Below are 13,373 nucleotides of genomic sequence, written 5' to 3' on the forward strand. Positions count from 1 at the left end.
TGTTGATAGAAAATCCAACAGTGACTTTGAGTTTGATTTTATGTTTTGGCTTGCTGTGACACTGGTCACACTAGTAATTAACTTGTTTTTTCTTTATTTACCAATTGGTTTGATAGTCAGCTGCTCAGTCGCTTATCAGCTCTTATTTGGGCTGTATCACTCAGTCTGTAGCTTCATCAAGTCAGGGATTTGTCTCACTGAAACCCAGGAAGTGTTGGTGGCTCTAGTTGTGTCCAGCTCTTTGCAACCCCATGAACTGTAGCCCGTCAAGCTCCTCTGTTCACGGGATTTTCAAGGCAAGAATACGGGAGTGGGTTGCCATTCCCTTCTCCAGAGAATCTCTCTGACCCAGGGATTAAACCCGAGTCTCTAGCTTGTCCTGCATTGCAGGCAGATTCTTTACTATCTGAGCCACCAGGGAAGCTCGGAAACCCAGGAAACTAGTTTTCAAATCTTTCTATGAAAAATAAAATGTAACAACAAAAAAAGTAGGATTCCAGTGAGCTGCTATACAAGTTTTAGTTTCTTACCTTTCTTTAAAACTTGTATTAATTTCCCCAGAAACATTTTGGCATAGGAGTGACAATTATAGTAGATAACCATCACAACTTGAAATCATCATTTCATTGAATGGTTTAATAACATGCATGAAAGCAAGTAGGATTTACATGAAAGCTCACTTTTATAAATCATATTACATGCAATATTATGCTCACTTAACCACAATTTAAAACAGTAACAACTGATCTTTTTCTATGTTGTATCACATCTCTAGTACTTATTTATCTTATTTCCGGAAGTTTGTACCTTTTGTTGTACTTATACTGGAAGTTTGTACATTTTGACTGACCCCCCTGGTGGCTCAGACGGTAAAGCGTCTGCCTGCAATGTGGGAGACCCGGGTTTGATGCCTGGGTCAGGAAGATCCCCTGGAGAAGGAAATGGCAACCCACTCCAATACTCTTGCCTGGAAAATCCCATGGATGGAGGAGCCTCGTAGGCTATAGTCCATGGGGTTGCAGAGAGTCGGACACAACTGAGCGACTTCGCTTTCTTTTCTTTTCTTAAGTATATAATTAAATGCAATTTTAAAATGTGCAGTTGGAGCTGAGAATAAAGTGCCTTATTTATGAGAAAATTGAAGCAGGGATAGGAAAAATTAAGGCTATGATTGGTTGAAAGAATAGAAACATAGTTATCATTAGAATTTGCTTTTGCTGCTCTGTACATCTTGTTTTGTGATAAGGATGTACAAAAACAGTCATTTTAAATATCCGTCTTCAATTTACAAAGGCAGATACAGCATATGTTCCTCTTTAGATGGTAGTTTCCTTCCTTGCCAATTTATTATTAAGAACCAGCAAAATCAATGTAAATAAAAGCAGCTCCACACATCATTACAGTGTGAATAATAACGTGCTGAGTGTTTACCTACCAAATGAGTGAAGTGAAGTTGCTCAGTTGTGTGCGACTCTTTGCAACCCCGTGGACTGTAGTCTACCAGGCTCCTCCATCCATGAGATTCTCCAGGCAAGAATACTGGAGTGGGTTGCCATTTCCTTTTCCAGGGGATATTCCCGACCTAGAGATCGAATCTGGGTCTCCCACATTGCAGGCAGATGCTTTAACCTCTGAGCCACCAGGGAAGCCCGTTTACCTACCTAGAGGGAGCCTTAAGTTATAATGGGGTCTAAACAAGATTTAGACCTAAGTAATGTATAAGATAGAAAAACAAGTTTCAATCTTGCTTCTTTATCCTTATTGAATGTGGTAATTTACCTCTGTATTAGCAGCTATTCTTAATTTTCACCTGTCAGATGAGATGCCAGAATGTGTGTATTATCATATAAAAGCACTTTACCTTTGGGCTTCCCTAGTAGCTCAGCTGGTAAAGAATCTGCCTGCAATGCAGGAAACCCTGGTTCAGTTCCTGGGTTGGGAAGATCCCCTGGAGGAGGGCTTGGCAATCCACTCTAGTATTCTTGCCTGGATAATCCCCATGGGCAGAGGAGCCTGGTGGGCTACAGTCCATGGGGTCTCAAAGAGTCAGACACAGCTAAGCACAGCACAGCACACTGAGCTTCCTTGGTGGCTCAGATGGTAAAGAATCTGCCTGCAATGCAGGAGATTGGGGATTCAATCCCTGGGTCACAAACATTCCCTGGAGAAGGGAATGGAAGTTTACGCCAGTATTCTTGCCTGGAAGAGTTCCATGGACAGAGAAGCCTGGCAGGCTATGGTCCATGGGGTCCCAAAGAGTTGGATGTGACTGAGGGACTAACACTTTCACTTTCATTTTGACAAGAATTTCCTAAAACATAGAATTTGAGCAGAATTTTTAAAAGAGGGAGTTACATAAAAACAATAAATAAAACTGGAATATAGAGTTATAAAATTAAATAGCCACACAGGCAGACTGAGGTTAAATTCAACTAGATCACTAAGAAAACCAAAGAAATTCCCTGCTGTAGGATATCACCTTATTTTAATTTTTCTGAAATTTTTAATCTACATCTATTTTTATGTTCCTTTGCTTAGAAAAGATATCTGAAAAATTACAAATGTGTCTTTTAAAAGGTAAAAATTATTGTGTTAAAAGTGTTCTGAGTTAAATTTTTTTCTCTCTTTGTAAGGTACTTCCTGTGGCCTCTCTTTCCTTTTTTTAAAACTTCTTTCTAAAAGGCCACATATTCATTAAATCCTTTGGTCTTCTATTGCAGAGTTCTATAAAAGTATGGTTTGTGTTTTTTTCGTGATGTCAGAGTCTAACTGAATATAGCATGAACTAAACAGTCCATCTTTACTGGAAGCAAAGACTCATAGAAAGTCAGTATAATTAATAGATTTGATGTTGCAAGCTCATAGGTGATTATTACTTATGAAAGACAAATATGTCATGCTCAAATCATCAAGCTAACATAGCACCATTCTTTGGTAAGTTTTCAGTACCTGCAAATGCTTCTGTCTGCAGCCAATATGAACAAAAAAGAAGAGGCTAAACTGATCAAAACATCCTAGTTTTGTAACTTTCAGTGTAGGCTCTCTATGCCTTCCACCTTTAGAATGAGAAAATTCAAATTTTTAAAAACAATAGCCTTCCTGTCACTTCTCATGAGTCCCTCTTGTTGCTTCATGCTTCTTGGAAAGCATGTGGCTGTTGGAGTGGCAAGAGGTAAAAGTTATATGCACCGACCACTGCCTGCCTTTGACTCCAGGAACTTCAGTCCCCTCCTTACATAGCTTAACCTTATACCCCTCAAATGAAAATAGGGCCAATCTTCTTCTTCAGACTTTTGGGAACAAATAACATCAATGTACCAGGCTCACTTCTCAAATGGACAAGATGAAAATTAAGTGGAATTTTCTTGTTTACATAGTAACATTTTTCATGTCCAATTTTTCTCTTTCACCTTTTAATAGTATATTTTTATGTGATGAGTATAAGAAAAAGATACCTTAATCCTGAAACAAATATTGTCTCCGAATTCTTTTCTGATTGCAGGGTTCCCAGCGGCTTTTGTGACAGTCTGGGCTATAGCACGAGCAACTCTGGCTGATGCAAGGTGGGTGAAAAGGAAGAGCTAAAGCAAGAGCCTCAGATTTTCTCAAGGCTGGCTTCCTGCTTGGAGTTTGCACTTGCGGCTGTTCTCGATGACATTGCCCTTTAGGGATTACTCTGTAGCCTCTCATGTATTACCAGCCAGCTATCCATTCCAGAGTCATGGGACAGAAGGACTCACAGACCCAGTTGGGATGCTTGAACCCCATGGTTTATGAAATCAATTTGAAACATACCATAAGAAGCTGGGGGAAAAAGATGGGTTAGTTAACATACTTAGGATGTTGTGCACGTGGGTGAAAGGACCGCAGTAACTGAGTTTAGGCAATATTCATATCTCCTTTCTCTTACTCTCTGCCACATTAGCATTCCCCACTGATGGTGTGGTTACGAGGGCCAGAAATAAGGTTGCGGCAAGAGACCCACAGACAGAAGGTGCCCTGGGCCAGGGACACGCACTTGCTGTCTCAGAGAGATGTAAGGGCACGTAGCCTACTCAGCAGTCCTAGGTTTTATTTGCATTCTTTGGGCAAAGGATATGTGGCCATGATTTCCACCTATTGGTGCTTAATTAAGACATCAAGAATATCAAGGACTTCCTGTGTATCAAGGGATACTGTGTCTCATATGCTTGGTGAACTGTGGATATTTAGTGCTCAGTTGCCCTAAATATCTAGTACCTGTGCTTAACACACACGTGTTCTACTTACTACTTACATATATGTGTTGTCAAGTATAGGTTTAATCCACCTCTTTGTTTTCTTGTCTTGCATAGCATAGGTAAATATATTAAAATGATAAAACAAGTGCACATTAGAAGTGGAATCCATCCTAGGGAATCATTAGCCTCCCAGTTGCCTCTTTCTTTTTTGATGCTACATGACGCATGGATGCTGAAACATTCATTGCTTCATATTATTTCTATTTTTAGTGGTGATGAGTCAGAAAGAAAAGGAGAACATAGAGAAGTATTCAGTTCCTGCTCATTGCTTTCACTGTCAAACTTATTGCTTGGACTGAATGTATCTCCCCCAAATTCATATGTGGGAAACCCCAACCCCCAAAGTGGCTGTATTTGGAGATAGTACCCTTAAGAAGGTAATTAAGGTTAAATGAAGTCCTGAGGGTAGGATTCTGATATAACAGGATTAGTGTCTTTGTGAGAGGAGAAACCAGAGGGTGCCTTCTCTCTCTGTGTGTACATAAAGTAAACGTTTTATGAGCACACAGCAAGATGGTGTCATGGATATTGGTTAGTGGTTAGGTAACAGGGTGATGTTTTGGAAATCTTAATTACCAGTCTTCTGGTTTTAACCAGCCCAGGGACTACATGCTTGTAGTCAGCATGTCGTCAACATCCTCCTCTGGGCTGGTGCTTAATTTCTGCAGAACAGTGCAAAGTTATGCATTAATTCAGTTCAGTTCAATTGCTCAGTCATGTCCGACTGTTTGCAACCCCATGAATCATAGAACGCCAGGCCTCCCTGTCCATCACCAACTCCCGGACTTCACTCAAATTCACGTCCATTGAGTCGGTGATGCCATGCAGCCATCTCATCCTCTGTCGTCCCCTTCTCCTCCAGTCCCCAATCCCTCCCAGCATCAGAGTCTTTTCCAATGAGTCAACTCTTCACATCAGGTGGCCAAAGTACTGAAGTTTCAGCCTTAGCATCATTCCTTCCAAAGAAATCCCAGGGTTGATCTCCTTCAGAATGGACTGGTTGGATCTCCTTACAGTCCAAGGGACTCTCAAGAGTCTTCTCCAACACCACAGGTCAAAAGCATCAATTCTTCGGTGCTCAGCCTTCTTCACAGTCCAACTCTCACATCCATACATGACCACAGGAAAAACCATAGCCTTGACTAGATGGACGTTTGTTGGCAAAGTAATGTCTCTGCTTTTCAACATGCTATCTAGGTTGGTCATAACTTTTCTTCCAAGGAGTAAGTGTCTTTTAATTTCATGGCTGCAGTCACCATCTGCAGTGATTTTGGAGCCCAAAAGAATAAAGTCTGACACTGCTTCCACTGTTTCCCCATCTATCTCCCATGAAGTGATAGGACCAGATGCCATGATCTTCGTTTTCTGAATGTTGAGTTTTAAGCCAGCCTTTTCACTCTTCTCTTTCACTTTCATCAAGAGGCTCTTTAGTTCCTCTTCACTTTCTGCCGTAAGGGTGGTATCATCTGCATATCTGAGGTTATTGATATTTCTCCCGGCAATCTTGATTCCATCTTGTGCTTCTTCCAGCCCCACGTTTCTCATGATGTACTCTGCATATAAGTTAAATAAGCAGGGTGACAATATACAGCCTTGACGTACTCCTTTTCCTATTTGGAACCAGTCTGTTGTTCCATGTCCAGTTCTAACTGTTGCTTCCTGACCTGCATACAGATTTCTCAAGAGGCAGGTCAGGTGGTCTGGTATTCCCATCTCTTGAAGAATTTTCCACAGTTTCTTGTGATCCACACAGTCAAAGGCTTTGGCATAGTCAATAAAGCAGAAATAGATGTTTTTCTGGAACTCTCTTGCTTTTTCGATGATCCAGCGGATGTTGGCAATTTGATCTCTGGTTCCTCTGCCTTTCCTAAAAGCAGCTTGAACATCAGGAAGTTCACGGTTCATGTATTGCTGAAGCCTGGCTTGGAGAATTTTGAGCATTACTTTACTAGTGTGTGAGATGAGTGCAATTGTGTGGTAGTTTGAGTATTCTTTGGCATTGCCTTTCTTTGGGATTGGAATGAAAACTGACCTTTTCCAGTCCTGTGGCCACTGCTGAGTTTTCCACATTTGCTGGCATATTGAATGCAGCACTTTCACAGCATCATCTTTCAAGATTTGAAACAGCTCAACTGGACTTCCATCACCTCCACTAGCTTTGTTCATAGTGATGCTTTCTAAGGCCCACTTGACTTCACATTCCAGGATGTCTAGCTCTAGATGAGTGATCACACCATTGTGATTATCTTGGTCATGAAGATCTTTTTTGTACAGTTCTTCTGTGTATTCTTGCCACCTCTTCTTAATATCTTCTGCTTCTGTTAGGTCCATACCATTTCTGTCCTTTATCTGGGGACATCTGAGCCCATCTTTGCATGAAATATTCCCTTGGTATCTCTAATATTCTTGAAGAGATCTCTAGTCTTTCCCATTCTGTTGTTTGCCTCTATTTCTTTGCATTGATCACTGAGGAAAGCTTTTGTATCTCTCTTTGCTATTCTTCAGAACTCTGCATTCAGATGCTTATATCTTTCCTTTTCTCCTTTGCTTTTGGCTTCTCTTCTTTTCACAGCTATTTATAAGGCCTTCTCAGACAGCCATTTTGCTTTTTTGCATTTCTTTTCCATGGGGATGGTCTTGATCCCTGTCTCCTGTACAATGTCAAGAACCTCTGTCCATAATTCATCAGGCACTCTATCTATCAGATCTAGTCCCTTAAATCTATTTTCACTTCCACTGTGTGATCATGAGGGATTTGATTTAGGTCATACCTGAATGGTCTAGTGGTTTTCCCTACTTTCTTCAATTTCAGTGTGTATTTGGCAATAAGGAGTTCATGATCTGAGCCACAGTCAGCTCCTGGTCTTGTTTTTGTTGACTGTATACAGCTTCTCCATCTTGGCTGCGAAGAATATAATTTTGGTGTTGACCATCTGGTGATGTCCATGTGTAGAGTCTTCTCTTGTGTTGTTGGAAGAGGGTGTTTGATATGACCAGTGCATTTTCTTGGCAAAACTCTATTAGTCTTTGCCCTGCTTCATTCCATATTCCAAGGCCAAATTTGCCTGTTCCTCCAGGTGTTTCTTGACTTCCTACTTTTGCATTCCAGTCCCCTATAATGAAAAGAATATCTTTTTTGGGTGTTAGTTCTAAAAGGTCTTGTAGGTCTTCATAGAACTGTTCATCTTCAGCTTCTTTGTGTTACTGGTTGGGGCATAGACTTGGATTACTGTGATATTGAATGGTTTGCCTTGTAAACGAACAGAGATCATTCTGTCATTTTTGAGATTGCATTCAAGTATGCATTCTGGACTCTTTTGTTGACCATGATGGCTACTCCATTTCTTCTAAGGGATTCCTGCCTCAGTAGTAGATATAATGGTCATCTGAGTTAAATTCACCCATTCCAGTCCATTTTAGTTTGCTGATTCCTAGAATGTCGACGTTCACTCTTGCCATCTCCTGTTTGACCACTTCCAGTTTGCCTTGATTCATGGACCTAACATTCCAGGTTCCTATGCAATATTTCTCTTTACAGCATCGGACCTTGCTTCTGTCACCAGTCACATCCACAGCTGGTTATTGTTTTTGCTTTGGCTCCATCCCTTCATTCTTTCTGGAGTTATTTCTCCATTGATCCAGTAGCGTGTTGGGCACCTACTGACCTGGGGAGTTCCTCTTTCAGTATCCTATCATTTTGCCTTTTCATACCATTCATGGGGTTCTCAAGGCAAGAATACTGAAGTGGTTTGCCATTCCCTTCTCCAGTGGACCACATTCTGTCAGACCTCTCCACTATGACCCGCCCGTCTTGGGTATGGGTTAGTTTCATTGAGTTGGCAAGGCTGTGGTCCTAGTGTGATTAGATTGACTAGTTTTCTGTGATTATGGTTTCAGTGTGTCTGCCCTCTGATGCCCTCTTGCAACACCTACTGTCTTACTTGGGTTTCTCTTACCTTGGACGTGGGGTATCTTCATGGCTGCTCCGACAAAGTTCAGCCGCTGCTCCTTACCGTGGATGAGGGGTATCTCCTCACCGCCCCGCCCCCCTCCTGACCTTGAACGTGGAATAGCTCCTCTAGGCCCTCCTGCGCCTGCGCAGCCACCGCTCCTTGGATGTGGGGTTGCTGGATCATTAGATCATTATCTATATTTCTTTAGGAGAAACTAGGAGTCCTGCAACTCTGTCGTTCATGTTGTTACTACTTTTCTTGCTTGACTGATTTTCCTTTGTTTCTGCATTTTCTCACTTTCCTAATTAGTAACTGAGTCTGCTCTTTGAAACTTGGGGAAGCCCTTGAAGACTGTAGACTGAAAAATATAGTCACAACCTGAAAGCAGAATTATTTTGTTTGGTGTGCATGTTTAGGACTCAGAGCCTGGGAGACAGTATCTCAGTAGCTCTGAGAAAACTGCTCCAAGGAGGCAGGAGCGGGGAGTTTGGCTATATACAAGTTTGCAACAAAGGGAGTAAGCAGTCTGAACATCAAAGATTAGATATCAAGTTAAGGAATTTAGCATTCTATGTATGGCAAGATGCAAGCCTCTGAGCTCACTGAATTCATTCTTTTCATATGCAGCTCAGGTCTGTGGTGCCAAATCCTATTTCCTTGTTCAACCTTAGGAGTGGCTGTTGGCTGTTTCTTGCATTCCCTCAGTTCCTCAGCAATTACCTCAGCGAGGGAGAAGGGGGAAGTGGCAGCATCTGTTGGATCACAGTTTTGGGAGCCCTCATTCACATTTGGAGGCCAGAAATTGCTGAAGGCTGTGACATTTCTTGTTTATTGATATGGCAGGAGATGTTTTCATTTCACAAGGCTAAAGCTTTTTCCCAAATAAGAAGTGGGAATGTGGAGGGGCGTGTACCCAGAAGGATCCTGCAGGGTTTCATCTTTACTTACCTTCATCTCTTTTTGCCATTTGGATTTGCTGACACTTGGGGGTTAATGAGGGCTTCCCAGGTGGTGCTAGTGGAAAAGAACCAGCCTCCCAAATGCAGGAGACCTGAGGTTTGATCCCTGGGTTGGAAAGATCCCCTAGAGAAGGAAATGGCAGTCTTCTCCAATATTCTTGCCTGGCAAATCACATGGACAGAAGAGCCTGGGTACTAAATAATGCTAACTAATTTTACCCTGAGATATGTAACCAGATCACTCAGATTTGGAATTTTAGAGAGGGTAGAACCAAAAGCATTGTTTGGTCCAGTCCTCTCTTGTGAGAGATGAATAGAATGAGACCTGATTGCCTATACATATCCTGGAGCACTTTGACTCCATTCATCCATTCCATTAGCTCTTCCAGGCCTTGAGCATGGAAAGAAAGCAAATATATTCATAGTGCATTATATATTGAATTAAATAGGTAGGAGAAGGCAATGGCAACCCACTCCAGTACTCTTGCCTGAAAAATCCCATGGACGGAGGAGCCTGGTAGGCTGCAGTCCATGGTGTCACACAGAGTCGGACACGACTGAAGCGACTTAGCAGTAGGAGTAGCAGGTAGTTTCCTTAGTTATCATGCATTTTTTCTCAAAAATTATAAACTAGGTATTGCTATTAACAATTCAATTCTTTTGCTGAACAAATGGGAAATACGAGTTTATTATTTTGAGAAAAAATCCATTAGGTACATGATACTTGCAAAACTACAACTGATGCTAAATATTGCTCTAAAACAGACGAATTAATGTAAAAATATTAACTATAAGTTAGATCATATGACTCCTCTGCATAGCGTATTTACTCCTACCTTACCTTAGATTAAAATCTTGAATTCTGTAGTGCTCTGAGTGTGATAACTGGGTTAAGAGGTCATTTTACATTTATTTTGCATAGAAAATAAAACTGTGTTACCACATTCATGGCATAATTTCATAATTGCCTGATTTGATTTCTCGTGAAATTCAGCTTGTCTAAGATAAAAAGATTTTTGGGTTTTCTTGAGTGTCTTCTGACCTACGTATAGTGTCACGTCACAAAGTTCAGGTGGAGAGAGCAGACTGGGAGCATCTCCAAAGGCCAGAAGGGGTCCTGGTTCACGTCTCTTACACTTGAGATTTATCTTTTTCTGATCTGGACTTTCAAAGCTAGAACTCTTATTTTCTCTGTATCTTGGACATTTAGAAATAAGCAGATTAGACCCAGTTTTAGAAGGTACTTTAAACTATTGAATGTACAAAAAGTTTTCTTCCAGTTCTAAAGTTCTAGTGAAGTGTTGACTAACGCAGGGTAAGATAACTGAGTCCTGTAGTTTGTGTTGTGTTTGGTCACTCAGTCATGTCCAACATCTTGCGACTGCAGCATGCCAGGCTTCTCTGTCTTTCGCCGTCTCCCAGAGCTAGCTCAGACTGATGTCCATTGAGTTGCTGATGCCATCCAACCATCTCGTTCTTTGTTGTCCCCTTCTACTCCTGCCTGCAATCTTTCCCAGCATCAGCGTCTTTCTCAATGAGTCAGCTCTTCACATCAGGTAGGTGGCCAAGGTATTGGAGCTTCAGTTTCAGCATCAATCCTTCCAATGAATATTCAGGGTTGATTTCCTTTAAGAAATTTCCTGCAGTTTAGATTGGACAAATGACTTAAAGAGTGAATAATTTTCTCTTTCTTTTTAACTTACAAAAGCAAAATACCTTATGACTGTCTCCCTGCTCACTCAAAGGAGATAAGAGGTGCCAATAGGAACATTAAGGGTTGCAGTGGAAAGGACCAAGAAATGTTACATTCTATCATTCCTGGGAAATCTGCATGGCTTTGAGGTTACTTCACTTCCTCTTCTCTTATCAGAGTGTGAGTGTTGGAGACAATACAGTATTCCAATACTGGGTCCCTCTGGCAGAACAATGCATTTCCTGCTCCCAGCTTGGCTGCAGAAGGACCTACTTTCCTGTCTATGCTCTACTATTCAAGACTACTGTATTTTATGCTTTACCATTCAGAGTTACATATTTACTGACATTTATTCCTGCATTTCCTAGGGTGTTAAAATTTATTTAAAAAAATCTGAACAGATGGTAGTTTTTTGGCCATGTTCACAAACACAGTGTGAGCTGGGTCATTGAATAATTAATGAAAAACAAGAATCAGTAGCATTTCCTTAAAAAAAAAAAACAAGAAACCTCAGTTGCCTCTTATCAAAGGGCAGATTTAAAACTTTGACATTGAAAATGATCAAAGTCAAGTTTTTCTTGTTTTTAGAAGTAGCTGATTTGACCTACTTCCAGAGAGCTGATGTTGTAGCCACACATTCCGGGAAACAAACTCACTCAGAAGGACAATGCAGATAGTGGAGTGCAATTTATTACACCGGAGGGCCCAAGGCAGAGTCTCCTCTTAGCCAAGGACCCTGATCAGTCCTTGTGAAAACCTTATATACCCTAAGCGTATGTGCCCAAACCCACCTCGCCAAATTCCCTGAAACTAGTCTGTACAAAGGAAAAGAAAGATACAGTCAAAGATAACCTGTGATTCATATGCCTTAGGCCTAAGTAGTTAACAGTGGATGATTATCAATAGGCCTGTGGTCAATAGAATTTATGATTCTATTCGGTTACACAGATAATTAGGGTATTCTTTTAGGTGAGGAGTCTAGGTATGAGCCCTGGGCCTCTTCCATCCGGGGGGTCTGGTTTTCCAGTTGGTATGTCGTTTCCATAGATACTGCGCATATAGCTCAAAGTCCAGTCAGGCCCAAGATGGAGTCGTGCTTTCAAGATAAAGCCTGTTCTGTTTCCTCCTTCACTGAAATTGCATAATTGAATTCCAGTGTGTTAGGAGACACCACAATGAAATGTCATTGTGGCAAAAAGAAAGAGGACTATAAAGATATTATCAAATGTCAAAGCTGAAAAGAGAATTTATGAAATCCAAGAGGCTCATAGCTAGTGAATCAGTGTTCAATTTATATTTTCACAATATGTGGCACTTTCCTTACAGTTGGAAGCCTTTTTAGAGCAGTGTGATAGACGTTTTGCATGACTCCATAACACGGTCTTTCTCTTGTCTGGCTGAACAATGTGGAAAATAGGTGCATGCAGATAATATTGGGCAGTGTTCAATACTGTATAAACAAGTAATGTACGCAAGTTACTTGTGTAAACAAGTAACATATGTTTGATGTCCATTCTGATTCAGTCTTCAAGCCCATTGATTTTGCTGATTTCAGTGTGGCTGGATCAGAATTACACTTTGGTGTAGGAGTTTGGTCGATTTAGCTGTGGTACCTCCTTCCAATGGAATGCTGGGCTACTGAGCTCTCTCAATACTGACATGGAAAGAAATTAAAGATATGCTATAAAAAGGAAAAGGCAAGTTACAGAACAGAGTGTGCATTGCATTTTTGTAAGATGGGGAAAATAAGATTATAGTATCTGTATGTGTTTGTTTATGCACAACAAAATACTGAAAGCATGCACAATAAAGTAATAAAAGATATTAACCTGTAAGCAGAAGGGCAAGGTCAGATATAGACAGCAAGATGGGGAGGACTGAAATGTCTCAATGTCTGTCTTTTTATATAGGTTGATTTTTGAAATGAGAATATATTGCTTACATAAAAAATTAAAATTTTTGTTATTATATGTGTGCTGAAAATGTTTTACTTTCAAGAAATAGTTGAAATAGCTTTTTATTATCCATAATTTGTTCATTAATTTAAAAGTAACTTCTTAATATAAGTTTATCATCTAGAATTAAAAAATTATCATTATTTCACTAAAATTTCTTCATAAGCTTTTATTTACTAATGCTACAATCAATGCTAGGTCTAAGGAGAAAGAAACTGAAGGCTTTTATTTATGTATCTTTAATTTTAAAAACTGTTTAAAGTGTGATGTTAAAGTTTCAAGTGGAACTAGTTTTTCTCAACTCTGTTCCATTTATTCTAGTGTAAGACCTTTACCACAAACCAAACTGGGTGAAGTTTAACTTACTTTGAATTCAGTTAATTCAAAACATGTTTATTGGCTACCTAAATCCTTTGTATGTTCTAGGCACTTATAACAGAAAACAAAAACAACAGCAATCCCTGCCTATCTAAACTTAAATTCCAGTTGGAGCAAGCAGGAAGCAGAAAATAAGTATAGCAAATAGGTAAATT

At 40.4% G+C, this 13,373-nt stretch overlaps 1 protein-coding gene across 1 annotated transcript in view; it reads left to right on the forward strand.

Moving 5' to 3' along the window:
• The window catches only part of PTH2R (parathyroid hormone 2 receptor), an 87,326-nt gene that overhangs the window by 32,170 nt on the left and 41,783 nt on the right, over positions 1–13,373 (forward strand). Inside the window, exon 8 of the mRNA XM_052635798.1 lies at positions 3,503–3,563. Coding sequence (XP_052491758.1) covers positions 3,503–3,563 — 61 coding nt within the window. The remainder of the gene's footprint in view (positions 1–3,502; positions 3,564–13,373) is intronic.

Source organism: Budorcas taxicolor, chromosome 2 (genome assembly GCF_023091745.1).
Source record: "Budorcas taxicolor isolate Tak-1 chromosome 2, Takin1.1, whole genome shotgun sequence".
In the NCBI taxonomy this organism is placed as follows: Eukaryota; Metazoa; Chordata; class Mammalia; order Artiodactyla; family Bovidae; genus Budorcas; species Budorcas taxicolor.